This window comes from Rhododendron vialii, chromosome 1a (genome assembly GCF_030253575.1).
Source record: "Rhododendron vialii isolate Sample 1 chromosome 1a, ASM3025357v1".
In the NCBI taxonomy this organism is placed as follows: Eukaryota; Viridiplantae; Streptophyta; class Magnoliopsida; order Ericales; family Ericaceae; genus Rhododendron; species Rhododendron vialii.
In genome coordinates, this window is record NC_080557.1 from 39,395,630 (window position 1) to 39,411,726 (window position 16,097).

General features: G+C 39.3%; 1 protein-coding gene across 1 annotated transcript; it reads left to right on the forward strand.

The window, feature by feature from the left end:
* The first annotated feature begins 4,651 nt into the window (after positions 1-4,651).
* Positions 4,652-15,853, forward strand: LOC131330493 (pleiotropic drug resistance protein 2-like). The gene is made up of 20 exons (XM_058364135.1): positions 4,652-5,415; positions 6,075-6,195; positions 6,872-6,960; positions 7,369-7,453; positions 7,649-7,939; positions 8,025-8,115; positions 8,345-9,245; positions 9,660-9,820; positions 10,235-10,338; positions 10,701-10,857; positions 10,961-11,041; positions 11,363-11,511; positions 11,754-12,086; positions 12,562-12,852; positions 13,132-13,215; positions 13,658-13,791; positions 13,939-14,172; positions 14,330-14,501; positions 14,575-14,829; positions 15,314-15,853. The coding sequence occupies exons 1-20, from the start codon at positions 5,045-5,047 to the stop codon at positions 15,581-15,583; spliced, it is 4,374 nt and encodes a 1,457-aa protein (XP_058220118.1). The 5' UTR covers positions 4,652-5,044; the 3' UTR covers positions 15,584-15,853.
* Positions 15,854-16,097: the final 244 nt, after the last annotated feature.

A 16,097-nucleotide genomic window follows, 5' to 3' on the forward strand; every position in this document is an offset into this window, starting at 1 on the left:
CTAAATTATATTAGTTTTGCTCTGTAACCCTAATGGCTAGTCTATCTATTTAGTCACCACTCACAATCTGGTTGTATCCTCAGTGCAACAGCTATATGTAACTGCGATTGTAAGGCACCCCAAAGTCCAGAAGAAGACCTTCTAGACGAGACTTGGCCGAAGTAGTCTAAATTAAAAAGAAAAAGAAAAAAGGACCAGACTTAGCCCAGATGAAGTATTTGACCCTTTGTTCCAGTCAGAGTTGGTGTGTATGAAACTAACTATAACAGGATAAGGTCTTCCAACTCGAGAACTATTCTGTGGTCCGTGATCACTATTCCTTAATTGCATATCTTTAGATAATATATCCTTCGTATTATATATATACTTGGGTGATAGACTCAAAAAGTATGTTTTTCCTACCGCGGACGTTGGGTTCGTTCATCCTTAGATTTCAGGTTTAAAATCTCCTAAATCCAATATGGGGCCAATTCACACGGGGCTCACTGCCCTGGCTTTTGAGCTCTATGCAGATGAACGCCACGATTTATTCTTCATGGATTAGTTGAGATACGCGTAAATTGATTTGTAGCTCTTTGTGTTATAAAAGTAATAGATGTTGACATCTAGATACACAGATGTGTCCAAGCAAGATTCATGTCCATTAGATTCACTTTCATAATCAATTCATGTTAGCTCTTTTGATCTCCCATTTGCCATGACAAGTCCATACGGGGGAGGATGAAGACATCGTTGGTAAGCAGCCTTGCACTTACCAAAATGAAACTGTTACACAAATTAACAAGAGAAAATTTCTTAGTTGTTCATGCGCTAGGCGATGACGAGTACGACTTTAAACGAGTCATGTTGGGATAATTTTTCACGATTGACCTGAAAAACTAGTGAGTTTTCAAATTGTGTTAAAATTTGGGTTTGTTTAATAACAAGTTGATCATGAGCGAGTTTTTAATGAACTACGCAGAAGTATAACGAGTAGCCAATCTCATCTCAAGGAGCACGGTTAATTTAAAGAGGACAAGACTTTGTTACTTGACTATTGCCGATCAACAGTGACAGATCGGCGTGTGGGGCTCAATTTGGGATTTAACATGATTAATCCAAGCCGTTCAGTAGTTTTATAATAATTTTGACTGACCCTTGAAAAAAATTGGATCCACCAAATAATTTTAAGTGTTCGATTCGATTTTTCAAATTTTCATTTAAAATTTAACCGCCTTAGATCAATTGTGTTGTACTCCAAAATGGGCTCCGCTCTCTGATTATATTGGTTACTTGGAATTTCCTTGACCAAACTAAACTTATACTATTGCCAATGGGCTCTAGCCCAGTTGAGAGGCCAGAGTTCGAGCCGAATCGTAGGCATTTGAAATTTAGGATTATGGATAGCCTCTAAATTTCACTGTGGACACCAAACTTATATTGATTGAAAATAAACTTATATTTTTACACATTATGATCATTGAAGATAAAATGATAAAAAAAAGATTTTTTTACCGATTCAATTGGATTGAAAATTGAAACATTAAAATAATATTAAATAAATAAAAAAGAAAAAAGATACATAGTATAAATATTATTAATTAAATAAAGGAAAAAATAATAGAAAATGGGTTCGGATATTTTCCGGGGTATTTTCGGAAGAGGAGAGGTGGGATGGGGGTGCTTGTGTCGGGGGTAAAAAGGGGAAGGAGTTGCCCGTGGCAGGGGGGTCTGACGGGGGGCCGATTAGTAATGGACGACCACAGCTGGTCGGGGGGCGGGGGCGATTAGTAATGGACGATCACATTGTAGAATGGGGTGTTTGACTTTGACCATCATATGGTGAATTATACTGTACTATAGGTTATGCATTTTAAATGAGTACTGCTATACTATGAGTACCGACCGCTCCCGTAGGAAAATCGTATTGATGGCAACGCCGGACCGTCTCTAGTCACTGGATGGCCGATCCGAGGCTTCCAAAAATTCTAAAAAAAAAAACCGAGGGAGAAGAATCAACGGTATCCGATGTGTGTAAGGTGCTTGATCTAAATATTCTATTTTTTGTGTAAATAGTTTTTTTTTTTTATAGAATTTTTGAACGGCTCGGATTGGCCGTCCGGTGGCCGGAGACCGCCCGACGCGGCCATCGGTACGATTTCCCTAGGGGGCGGTCGATACCTATATTATTTTCGATTTTAAGTTACAATGAAATCTAGTGTTTGCCCGTGCCTACGGCACTACCCACCTTTTGATGGTATTTTTGTAATATATTTGTAAGAGTGTGGGTGTTTTCTTAAGAGAGTTGGAGAGAACACATCGGTCCTTGGATCAAATGAATCTCAGCTCTTCTTTCAACTTGTGTTTGTGTGGTCCCCACACCCTTGTGTTTTATTAGGTAGAAGATGACGGGGAGTCGAGGACGTTGATATAAAATATGTTACATGAAGGTGTGACCGCACATCAATGTTTGTGTTTTATTTTTACACATTATGATCTTGTTTTGCTTAATCACATTTGCTTATTATTACAAGTTGGGAGACAAATAACACATTTACAGTCCCTTTGCCAATGGAGGTGAGAAAAGAAAAGAAGAGATGAGAGTGGTCTCCCTTATTAATGAGAAAGAGAAGAAAGAGTTGTGGTTCTCACCCACCCATCCAAACAATCGTGACAAATCAAACTCTCTCCACATCTCCGGTGACCTCAACTCCATCTCCGGCGACTTGAAACTCTCTGTTTCTCTCATCTCTAGCGACTAGAACTCCATCTTTGGCCACTGGTCCGAAATCAAAGTGTTCAAAACTCAGTTTTGATCACAGAAGTAGCTTCTCCTTGACGAGACAAAGACAACGGTGCAAGTACGACGACGATTCGACGAGAGGGTAGACCACAAGTGCTGCCGAAAGTTGCGCGAGTGAGATCTACTCTCACCCATGCGCCTCACTCGCTCCATTTCTCACTGAATCTCTCCACTTTTGGTGAGAAACGGAATTGGGGTGTGAGGGGGTTCCCGTCTCCCTCCTCTCACCCTCTCTTGGGCCTTCCAAACGAGGGAGAGAATCGCTTCTCCCTCCGTCCCCTTTCTTTTCTCTCAAAATCCCTCGTTCCAAACGAGCCGTTAAATCAAACGAAGGATCCGAGTCTAGCAATTACATGAGCAGTTAAAACAGTGGAAACAAACCAAACCTTTTGCGTGGAATCATCATTTGTCCCAGAATATCAAGTGGATGAGCCGCGGACCCACACGGCTTGATCGATGAGGTCCCGTCCCTTTTAATATAAAATAAAATAATGATACATGCATGATTGAGGGCAGCACGGTGGAAATTTCTTGTGAGACCTCATCATGCTTCTAGAAGGCGTCCAAAGTCGCCAGCCAAGTCTCTCCTCTCTCTTGTTCACATTCTCCTTTCTCAGAAAGAAGAAAAGGGTTTTAATAAAAAAGGTCTAAAGTTACTTTCATGTCTGTTAAAGTCGCACGTTTAAGAAATCAGAAATGATAGAGAAATCAAAGCACTGAATGAATACTCCATAGAAAAGGGATATTCGATATCGCGTAGTAAACTGTAAAAGGGTTGTTGTATTGTATAGGCGCACGGGTCAAAATCATGGCAATGAATAATATCAAATTGCCCTTTTTTTTTTTTAATTTTACTGTCGTGGTATTTGACAGAATTTGTTAGCGTTGTAATCAATACTAATTGTAGAAATATCGAGACGTTAGACGTTGAGATGATGTCGTATGTTACACGAAAAATTTTCGATTATATAATTGGATTGGAACGTGACAGCAAATATCCACCTCATCCATGCAATATCATATTATCGAGTGAAGTTTAACTGATGTTGTCAATGTTGTTCTTTCTATTACTTTTGCGATACTTTATTGCATGAATTTGATAGAAATATCTCGAAATATTAAATATGACGGGGAGTCAAAAACGTCGATATAAAATATGTTACATGAAGGTGTGACCGCACATCAATCCATGCAAAATACTACTACTCTTACAAAGTTATAATCTTGAGGAGAGGGTTTCAATAGCTATCTTGAGATTTAATTTTTTTAATTTCGAGGATTAGGATTGGACAGTATCTTGCACTTACTGGACATGATATTTCAAGTACGAACAAAATTCCAGAGCCTGAAAAAAATGGAAAGAGGATAAAGGTAAATCATTCATGAAAAAGTTGGGATAAAAATAAAAATTGAACCAAATGATAGTTATGGTATTCAATAAACTAGCAGCTTCTTTCTTTTTGTTGGTTGTTATTTCCCCTTAAAGGGAAGATGGCTTTCTACTTTCTTGAATTGGTCAACAAAATACAACCAGCTGGAATATTATTGACTGTTGCCCATATCAAGTACAACCATGAAATTTCCCACCCCAAAATATTCTGTACTCCACTCATTCTGGTCTTATCCTTTCCAAACCCAATCCAGCGGCCAAAACATAGCTTCCATAACTATAGTATAGTGGGTGCGAAGCACCAGATTCCCGCTGTGAAGGTTTCAACGGTCATCTCGGCTTGCTGCGGGAGCTATTGCCACTCCCAAGCCCCCAGTAGGCAATAGGCCAATACTGACCTGTCTCCCTTAGAGTCAAAACACACAAACAAACGTCAATTGTCTGCCTTCCACCCTTGACTCCCTGTACACTTATATACTATATATATATATATATACACACACATCCTCAGCTGAAAACCTCCTCCTAAGTACTGATGCCAGTTTCTCATTGGAGACACAGAAGTAAAAAATAACCGAATTTCCAAAATTCCACGCTCTCACTGGTCCAGATAGTTCAGTTCATTTCCTCTAAGTTTGAAAATCTCCGGTTGCCTGTACGTGTATCATTGGAGGAATATGAAAATTCTCCCATCATAATTCCACGCATTTGCTGAGTGAAAATTCTGCTTTCTGTATGGAACTGAAAAAGACCCACTTCAATGTGTTTCTTGTAAGTTGAGTCTGAGCTAAACCCACTTCGGTTCACTTGATATACGCTGAATCTGTGCAGAGTTGGGAGAGAGGCGTGTTGGGTAGCGAGAGAAATCGAGAATGGCGGCGGGGTTTGTGGCAGACGATTTGGCTCGGGCGACGAGCAGTCGCCGGAGCTGGAGGTCGACGAGTATAAGAGAAGTATGGCAGGGGCCGCCGGACGTGTTCCAGAGGAACAGCACGCGGCGGTCGACGGTGATGGACGAGGAGGAGGAGCTGAAGTGGGCCGCGATCGAGCGGCTGCCGACCTACGATCGGTTGAAGAAAGGGATGTTGAAGCAGGTGATGAGCAACGGAAGGGTTATGGCAAACGAGGTGGATATTGCTAATCTTGGGGTTCAGGACAAGAAACAGCTGATGGAGGGTATTTTGAAAGTTGTTGAAGATGATAACGAGAGGTTCCTTCAGAGGCTGCGCGCACGAACTGACAGGTCTCTCTCTCTCTCTCTCTCTCTCTCTCTCTCTCTCTCTCTCTCTCTAGCTAATTTAGTTGAAGCACTGTGAATGGAATAACCTGTTCGGTTGGTGAGAAAATGGAGGAAAGGAAAAGAAAGTGGAAACTTTGAATCATACATAGGGATTGTTTTTCTATTGTATTCTGTTGTTTCTGTTTTCATGTTGTAATAAAATATAGTGTGGTAATTTGGTGGACTGGTTCTGAAAACTGTTCCTGCATTGTTTCGTTTCTCATGCTTGTTTGGAATTGTTCTCCATTTTGTTTCCATTTTTCATGCTTTTATTTTCCAAGGAACACAGGAAAACTGTTTGATGGGTTGTTTTCGGAAAATTTTTCCTAAAAACAATTCAATTTTTTGGAAAAAAAAGAAAAGAAGAAGAAGAAGTTTTCCAAAGTCCGAAAACTGTTTTGGCACAAAAATGAAAAACAAAGGAAACGAAGATAGACAGTAGGGAGAATGAAAAACAACATCAATCAGGGGAAGTTTCCACTGGAGATGATATTGGTTTCTTGAAGTACTATTCTCTTACATTTTCTCTGCAACCAAAGAAAGGTTCTGCTTTTAAGCAATTGTTTTGTTAGCACTCATGTCCTTTCGATGGCATATTGATTATGGGGCTTTGATGGAAACAGGGTGGGAATTGAAATTCCGAAGATTGAAGTGCGCTTCCAGAATTTATCAGTGGAGGGAGATGCGTATGTTGGGACTAGAGCTCTTCCAACTCTGCTCAATTCCTCCCTTAATGCAATCGAGGTGATTTCTTTTGTTTATCAACTTGTTTCCTTCATGTAAATTCAGAATTGGACTTTTTCTCAATTGTAACAGAAACTTGTACAATAGCTTGTCTTACAAACTGTTCTCTGTTAGATAAATCATGTAAAGTAGTAAAATCATGGTAAAGCACCACAAACAGTTTTGTTCCTAGTACAGCAAATAGGTTGGAAGCTCATAAGCAATGGCAGACGCAAGATTTGTATGCAGCAGTGTCCCGAATCACGTGTGTTTCTATATTAGTTAAAAAAATATAATCCATAACTATGCATATATGTGTAACCACCATTCAATATTGTACCTACGACCAAGAAATAGTTGATAACTTGAAATCTTAGGAGGATTTTTCACACATAAATATGGACTTTATGAACTTTTTTTCCCCTCAAGAAACTTGCAGGGACCGATCTTATAGATTTTTTTTTTCAGATTAACATCAAAAACTAGTATAATTAGTGGGAGTATTTAGAGTTGTGCAGGGTCCCGGGCCTCGCCCGGCACCCCTTCTATCCACACCTGCGCATAAGCACATGGGGAATTTAAACTTCTAGTGTTGAGATCATATGCAAAGCACAAGATTTACCTTCTTGTTCAATTCATACTGTGGTGGCTGAAGATTTTTCCCCTATTTTTTATTTTTTATTTTTAATTTGAGCAGGGAGCTCTTGGATTGATTGGACTTTCTCCATCTAAGAAAAGGGTCATTAACATTCTCAAGGATGTGAGTGGAGTTATAAAACCATCAAGGTATGTTCAAGTATTCCTCGACAATAGAATACGTAAAACTTAATCAACATTATGGCCAATCAGATTGATTGATTAGTTTGCTGAAAATTGGAAAGCAGATCCCTTTGGTTGAGTTTTCATGTTCAATGTTATAGAAACTGTTTACGATCTCATATCGTATCCATTTTCTAGCGGATAGTATATTTGAGAAGTTGAAAATATCTTCTGATGTCTTTTTTTTTTTGATCAGCTATATCTTTTGATGTCTTCTAACAAACAAAGCTTTGGAAACCTTCAACCAAACAAGACTGGAACGTGTTACGAAAAATAATTCTGAAAGCTGCGACGAAGCAGCCAAATCTTAACATCCAATTCAAAGGAGAAAGAAACTATGTTCATTGAACTGTCATCTTTTGTTTTGTTTTTCAGGATGACACTACTTCTTGGGCCTCCTGGCGCTGGAAAAACAACATTGCTACAGGCTCTAGCAGGGAAGTCCGATGATAATCTACGGGTTAGTTTGTTATCCCTCTTCTTCTTTACTTTTCTTTGCTTGCATCAGTTCATATGCACGTTTATGCTTCATTTGATTCCCCACAATGAAGGAAAAAGAGAAGGAGGAATTTGAACTGGGACCTTTCTACGGAAATACCGATCCCAACTTCTTGTCAGGCCCTTTGAACTCATTTAATTTCCTTTGTGTGCTCAGGTGACTGGGAAAGTGACTTACTGTGGGCATGAGTTCAGGGAATTTGTTCCTCAGAGAACATGTGCTTACATTAGCCAGCACGATCTTCACTACGGTGAGATGACTGTTCGCGAGACACTTGATTTCTCTGGGCGTTGCTTGGGAGTCGGAACCAGGTATGAAATGCTCACTGAGCTGTCGAGGAGGGAGAAAGAAGCGGGCGTTAAGCCGGACCCTGAGATCGACGCATTCATGAAAGCCACAGCCATGGCTGGCCAGGAAACGAGTTTAATCACCGATTATGTACTCAAGGTCTGTTTTTGCTTCCATTGTTCCATTTCAAGTTTTTTGTTTCTGTTTTTGTCAATCGGCTAAAATCTGATGGTTTTCTTAACAGATCCTGGGATTGGATATTTGTGCTGATATCATGGTGGGTGATGATATGAGAAGGGGCATTTCTGGTGGACAAAAGAAGCGTGTCACTACTGGTATGTGTGTGGAAACTAAGAGCTTGTTTGGTATTACTTGTGTGCTTGTTTATTTTAACTTATCTTGGAAACATAGAAAACTTGTTTGGACATCTCTTTTAGGAAAAATTTCTGAAAACAACCCATTTTTCAGGATATACCACTTAATTGGCATGTCAATAATCTATCCATGTGTTGACGTACTTTGGAGGTTTGATGTTTTAACTGGGACTCTTTGTCCTGAATGCAGGAGAAATGTTGGTCGGACCAGCAAAAGCATTTTTCATGGACGAAATTTCCACAGGGCTAGACAGTTCCACCACCTTTCAAATAGTCAAGTTCATGAGGCAAATGGTCCACATAATGGATGTAACCATGGTCATCTCCCTCCTTCAGCCTGCGCCAGAAACCTTCGATCTTTTTGACGACGTGATTCTCCTTTCGGAAGGCCAAATCGTCTACCAAGGTCCACGAGAAAACGTTCTCGAGTTCTTTGAATACACTGGATTTAAATGCCCAGAGAGAAAAGGAGTTGCAGATTTTCTACAAGAGGTTACTTCCAAAAAAGACCAAAAACAGTATTGGTTCAAAAAGAACCAACCTTATAGAGCAGTCTCAGTACCTGAATTTGCAAGGGCCTTCAATTCTTTCAAAATCGGGCAACAGATCTCTGAAGAACTTAGAGTTCCTTACGACAAGTCCAGAGCCCATCCGGCAGCTTTGGTTACTGAAAAATACGGAATTTCAAACTGGGAACTTTTCAGGGCATCTTTTGCAAGGGAATGGCTACTGATGAAGCGAAACTCTTTCATTTATATTTTCAAGACGACACAGATAACGATAATGGCGACGATTGCACTGACTGTCTTTTTAAGGACAGAAATGAAAGCGGGTGGACTTGAGGACGCTGCAAAATTCTGGGGAGCCTTGTTTTTCAGTCTCATCAACGTGATGTTTAACGGAATGGCGGAGCTTGCGATGACGGTTTTTAGGCTTCCAGTGTTCTACAAACAGAGGGATAGCTTGTTTTACCCTGCTTGGGCTTTTGGCTTGCCCATTTGGCTCCTTCGGATTCCTATATCGTTCATGGAGTCTGGGATATGGATCATTCTTACTTATTACACAATTGGGTTTGCACCAGCTGCTAGTAGGTAAGCTCAATATGATGAGGTTCTGTTGTAAGCTTTCAGTATTGTTTTTCTAAAGAACAAATACAAAAAACATGTGTCGTGCACACTTTTTGTGTTCAAAGATATTTAGCAGGAGGTGGGGGATAGGGGCGGTGGCAGAGGGTGGCTGGAGGTCACGGGGGGCAGAGATCATTGTGGGACACAGTTGGACAGTGAACATCTTTTCTCTTTTTTCAAAAGCGAAAACAGTTACCAAACTCTTTTTTCTCTATAATTTTGGAAATTTTTGGAAGTGGAAATTTAAAATCGAAAGTGGCAGTGTTTCTAAACGTAGCTGGGTTTTTTTCACAGCTTCAAGTTAAGATTTTGTTTTCTAGGTTTGAGAGCCATAGAGGTCATTATACTGTACTGACATATCCTTATCTTTTCTTTCAGGTTCTTCAAACAGTTCCTTGCTTTCTTTGGTGTGCATCAGATGGCTCTCTCGCTCTTCCGATTCCTTGCTGCTGCCGGAAGAACTGAGGTTGTCGCGAACATGCTTGGTTCCCTCACCTTGCTATTGGTTTTCGTGCTTGGAGGCTTTATTGTTGCCAAAGGTTATAAATCCTTCTCTTTTACTGTTGAAATTCTTTCCAAAGGTTATTGCTATCATGTTTGGAAGTTGTGGAAGGGAAACAGAAAGGAAAGGGTGGTAAAGGTTGTTGTGGATATTGGTGGGGTTATTATCTTTCTTTGTTTTGTTTTGTTTTGCTAAGTAAAGGGAAAGAGGAGAGAATAAGGACATGACAAGAGCTTTTTTCAGAGCTTTTTTTTTCCAGTTCTTTCTACCTTACTAGGACCAAACAGAAGAAGGGAGGAAATTTATTTCCTTTCCTTTCCTTTCCCTTTCTTTCCAAACACTGTGTTGCAAACTGGTCTTTGGGTATTTCTGAGCAGTTATGGCTAGTCCAGAATGTTCTGCGGTTCTTGAAGTAACCACTAAGTATAGCTATATCCTTCTTGGTTCTCAGATGACATTAAACCATGGATGATATGGGGCTACTATGTCTCTCCTATGATGTATGGACAAAATGCTATAGCTATCAACGAGTTTCTATCTGAAAGATGGAGTGGGGTAAGTTCTCAATGATTTTCAGTAATTTATTTCCCTTCTTTGGCATCCTTTTGTTTTTCTTTTTTAAGTTTTCAGAGAACACATAAAAGTACTTTGAACTGTTTCTAAAACCGTTTTTGGAAAACAACCGATTTTCAGGAAACTCCAAAAAGATATCTTTGAATGTGATAGACAAATATTTCACCAAAAAAATGAGAAACAGTTACCGTTTTTGAATCCTTACATTTTTTTTTCTTCCAAAAACAATCAAAAAATGAAAATGAAAAACGAAAAAGACAAAAAAATAAAAAGAGAAATGCAATCAGTAACACTTTATTCTGTAATGCCATTATATGGAGTTAACCTGTGTTTTTTCGGAACAGCCGGTCGATGGCTCTTCCTTGACAGTTGGAAAGACCCTTCTTAAGGAAAGAGGCCTCTTTGTGACCGAAACGTGGTACTGGATTTGCATCGGAGCACTTATTGGGTTTTCACTGCTTTTCAATGCTCTTTTCATAGTGGCGCTGACGTATATGAAGAGTAAGTCAATTTACTTACTGAAAAGATTCAGCTTCATGCTATTCTAAAAAGGTCCATAATCATTGTTCCCATTTTAAATTTGTTTTACCAAATTCAATTTCAGTTCCTGGTGATTCGAAAGCTGTTGTTCTGGAGGAGGATGATGAAGATAATAAAAGGCGGGGAATGTCATCTAATGGTGAAGGTTCGTTGTTTCATTGCCTTCTGCTTCCTCTAGATCTAATGTGACCATTCCATTCAGTGTTCTCTCTTTAAGGCATGTGTATGATTTGTTTGGGAGAAGCAATAATTCTAAAGTTACTGGTACTTTTGTTGGACTTAATTGACTATATATTTAAGCAATTTAATACTGATAAATGAAGGGATGGACCAATTATATAGGAACACAATTATTGAGATAGGGACTCGAGTTTTGGATTTTGTGCATGATTGACTATCACAACAGAGTTTTTTTGTTTATATATCTGCCACTTTCAAATGCTCACCCACCTAATGTTGCATGCAGGTATACCCATGGCTGTGAGAAATCCTCGCGGAAACACCAGCTCAACAGTTGGCCCTGGAAATTTACAAGCTACAAGAGGAATGGTTCTGCCTTTCCAGCCTCTTTCACTTGCTTTCAACCATGTAAATTACTATGTGGATATGCCTGCGGTAAGTCTCTTCCACTAACGATTCACATTTCTACTCTGTGGACGTATAACATAAGCATAATTTCCAACGAAAAATAAAGCAAATAAATACTCATCTTTTGCTCTTACTGGTTGTAGTTGGGAAGATTCAGTTCCACTTACTGCTTTTTCAAGATTATGACACCAATATTTCAATTGCCAACCTGTGATGTTTCATTTGACAGTTTAACATGTCTAACTTCAAGATTTGGTTCTGTATATCAGGAAATGAAAACCCAAGGAATCGAAGAAACCCGTCTGCAGCTGTTAAGAGATGTTAGTGGTGCTTTTAGGCCAGGTATTCTGACAGCATTAGTGGGAGTTAGTGGAGCTGGAAAGACCACACTGATGGATGTGCTGGCTGGGAGAAAGACTGGGGGGTATATTGAAGGAAGCATTAGCATTTCAGGTTTCCCAAAGAACCAAACAACATTTGCCCGAGTCAGCGGTTACTGCGAACAGAATGACATCCATTCCCCGTTCGTCACTGTTTATGAATCTCTCTTGTATTCTGCCTGGCTGCGTCTTGCTAAGGATGTTAATACACAAACACGAAAGGTATCATAGTGAATCACCGGTCATTTTTTCCTATGCCATTAATGACATTAAAATGTTTAGTTATATTTTGCATTTGCTTTGTTTTCCTTTTCGTGCTTTTGGAAACAAAAATAGTGAAAACAACCACAATATTAGTGTTACTATTATCGTCTCTGGTTTTTTGCTTGAGAAGAGTCTCTGAAAAAATCGGGGAAAAAACACCTTTTTTTGGCGATTCTTGAAAAATTGGTTGTTTTCAGGAAAATATTTGCAGAAAAACTGTGCGAACAGTGTGCTTTCTCCGGAAAATGATCCTAGAAAACCAAAAACAACCAGAAAACGGAAACCATGTCAGACAATCCATTCCAGATATATTAGCTATTCTTAGTTGCTTAGTCCCACTTAGAAGCAAAAACTCAATTGCAAGATATTCCATTCACTGGACCAATGGTCATAGTAGTTACGCTAAGCTTATCCTTTTCCTTACTGATTCCAGATGTTTGTTGAGGAAGTCATGGACTTGGTTGAGCTCAATCCTCTAAGACATGCTCTAGTTGGGCTTCCAGGAGTGGACGGTCTTTCAACTGAGCAGAGAAAGAGGCTAACAATTGCCGTTGAGTTGGTTGCAAATCCCTCCATCATTTTTATGGATGAGCCCACATCAGGCCTTGATGCTAGAGCTGCTGCAATCGTCATGCGTACTGTGAGGAACACGGTGGATACTGGGCGAACTGTTGTTTGCACGATTCACCAACCTAGCATCGACATTTTTGAAGCTTTTGATGAGGTATATTCTCAAATCCATGTTTTCTGGCTTAATGCTATACAAACAGAAAAAAAAAAAAAAAACATCCAGAACATTTGTATACAATGGATCTGAGTCATGGTCATATCACTCTCGAAAGAAAAACGCATCAAGAATTTTAATTTCAAAACATGTCACTCCTACATCATTATGGTGAAGATTTAGCATAAATTCTAGGAGAACAACATCCTTGTATATTCTGCATATGAAATATCATGACTTTCTGGAATTGAATTGACATTATTGTGTTCTTCCTTGCAGCTGCTGTTGATGAAGAGAGGAGGACTAGTGATATACGCAGGACCTCTTGGTCGCCAATCTCACAAGCTTGTTGAATACTTTGAGGTCAGTATCGTTTTCCATCCCAACTAGTAAAATAGAATGCAATTTGGGCATTTGATAAACAAAAAAAGTCATTTTCTCAGTAGTTTCTGATTTGAATTTTCATTCCAGTTTAAACCCAAAGTTTCAAGTGGATAAAGTTGCTCGGATAAAGTCATTTTCTCAGTAGTTTCTGATTTGATTTGATGTTCTCCTTGTTAGGGAAACAGAAAAAGGAACTTTACTTTCATAATTAGATCATACCATCTTTTTTCTGTGGTTAATTACACAACACACATGTTTCTTGAGTAGTCGAATCCAATTTAGGGTGAAAACACCAATACCTCCACTACATTGATTCCTCCAACTGCAGCATCAATACTACAGTAGAATACAACGAAGTAAATAAAAACCTGAAAGTTTCAATGTTGCTGATTCAAAGTTTGACACATACCTTCTATTGCAGGCGGTTCCTGGGGTTCCAAAGATTAAAGACGGTTACAATCCAGCTACTTGGATGCTAGACGTCAGCTCGACTGCAGTCGAGGCTCAACTTGATGTTGATTTTGCGGATATCTATGCCAATTCCAGCCTCTATCAGTAAGTTATGCCCAACATTGGGTCAACTTTTGAGCTTGTCTAACATTGATTAATGTCACCTCCAAAATTAGTATAGGAGCTTGGGTACCTCATTGTTATTTGGTTTCGAGTTGGATGTTAATTGTTTACTTGATAAATTTTTCGCAGGAGAAATCAGGAGCTTATCAAGGAGTTAAGCACGCCGGCATCGGGTTCCAAGGACCTCTACTTCCCTACTAAATTCTCACAATCGTTCGTCACTCAATGCAAGGCTTGTTTCTGGAAACAACACTGGTCCTACTGGAGGAACTCGCAGTACAACGCTATCAGATTCTTCATGACGATGGTCATCGGTCTCATGTTCGGTGTCATCTTTTGGAAAAAAGGAAACCAAGACCAAATGTGAGTTCAAAAAATCTGCAATTATCACTTTTTTATTGTTAGCTCATTACTCTATTTTTTTTAAATCTAGTTAGCTCATTACCTTACCATCGCGTGTTTGGATGATACTAAAAGGTTTAAATTGCTTTGCTGATAAATTGAACTTTTTTGTTAACAGACGCGCACAACAAGACCTGCTTAATCTACTGGGAGCTACTTATTCTGCTGTCCTTTTCCTCGGGGCCTCTAATGCTGCCGCGGTTCAATCTGTTGTATCGATTGAGAGAACAGTGTTCTACCGTGAACGAGCAGCAGGAATGTATTCAGAGTTGCCTTATGCATTTGCTCAGGTAAAAAGATACTTCACACTAAATGCTTTTCCGATACCTACACACCGGTATTCACAAGTTTTCATGTTTTCAGGTGGCTATAGAAACAATTTACGTCGCAATTCAGACCTTTGTTTACTCTCTTCTTCTTTTCTCGATGATTGGGTACGAGTGGAAGGCAGAAAAGTTCTTATATTTCTACTACTTCATATTCATGTGCTTCACCTACTTCTCAATGTACGGAATGATGGTTGTCGCACTGACTCCTGGCCCTCAGATTGCTGCCATTATCATGTCCTTCTTCCTCAGCTTCTGGAACTTGTTCTCCGGTTTTCTTATCCCCAGGCCGGTATGTTTCTAAAACCTCAGTATGATTTTCAGTTACATAGCCAATTTGAACTTTTGGAAGTTCTTTATGTAGTCATAAAAAGAGTAGCAGGAAAAAAACGAATTCAAAGAAGGATGAAATAATTGCACGTAGATATGATGTAATGCTTAAATGGGTTGATACCTCGATCATGAATTATAACAGTCTCAAGACTGTGTTTGGATTTTGATTTATGGAGTGATTTGCAGAGGGAAAATAAAAAGCTAGGGGATAGGAGGGAAAACAAGTTATTCACAAATGCTTACCTCTCTTTTCCCTCCACAAATACCTCAGCAAATCCAATACCCAAAACACAGCCTGAATACAGTTGATGACAAGTGCCTAGAAGATATTGGAATTTCTGGACTGATTTAATATGTTGTTTCGAAATTCATAATATCTTTTCTTGAGTTGAGATCACCCCTTGCAATCATAGCTTTAACACGGTGTGCTTTAACAATTGCAGCTCATCCCGATATGGTGGAGGTGGTACTACTGGTGCTCTCCAGTCGCTTGGACAATCTACGGCATTTTCACATCTCAAGTGGGCGACAAGACTGAAATGCTTGTAATCCCAGGTGAATCACCAATGCCTGTGAAAGAGTTCCTTAAAAAGTACTTGGGTTTTGAGGACAGCTTCCTTGTACCCGTACTTTTCGCCCATATCGGTTGGGTCCTCCTCTTCTTCTTCGTCTTCGCTTATGGCATCCGGTTCCTTAACTTCCAAAGGAGATGATGAGAGAAACCTCCATTCGCTTCTGAGAACTTTTGACCTCTTAGAATTACACGTTGTAAAAATGAGTGTATTAGTATCTTAGTTATCAGAGGAGAGAAAAGAAACTGCAGCCTCTCCATATATATTTGTTTTGCCTTTTCTTCTACTTGCCTCTGGCATGGTTTCTTTGTGATCATATGTATAATTATTCTTGTACACCTAGTTATCAACAACAAAATCCCTGTTGTAGTTGTACCTTTGCTCAATAACGAAGTCGAATTTTCTCTCTTCGGAATTTTTTTTGGTTCAAGCTCGATCTCTATTTACGCCTTTGTTGTACAGTTGGTTAATCATCTGAATGAAAATGTAACACCATATTCCTACTTACAATGTTGGATAATTTTATTTGGGTACTTTGACCATTTTTAACTTATTTTCGAACTTAGTATTCGGATACATCAACTTTTAACTTAAGTGAGAACATGGATAACGTTATCAAAATTAGTGAGAAGTCATGACTGAATTTGAGTTCCAT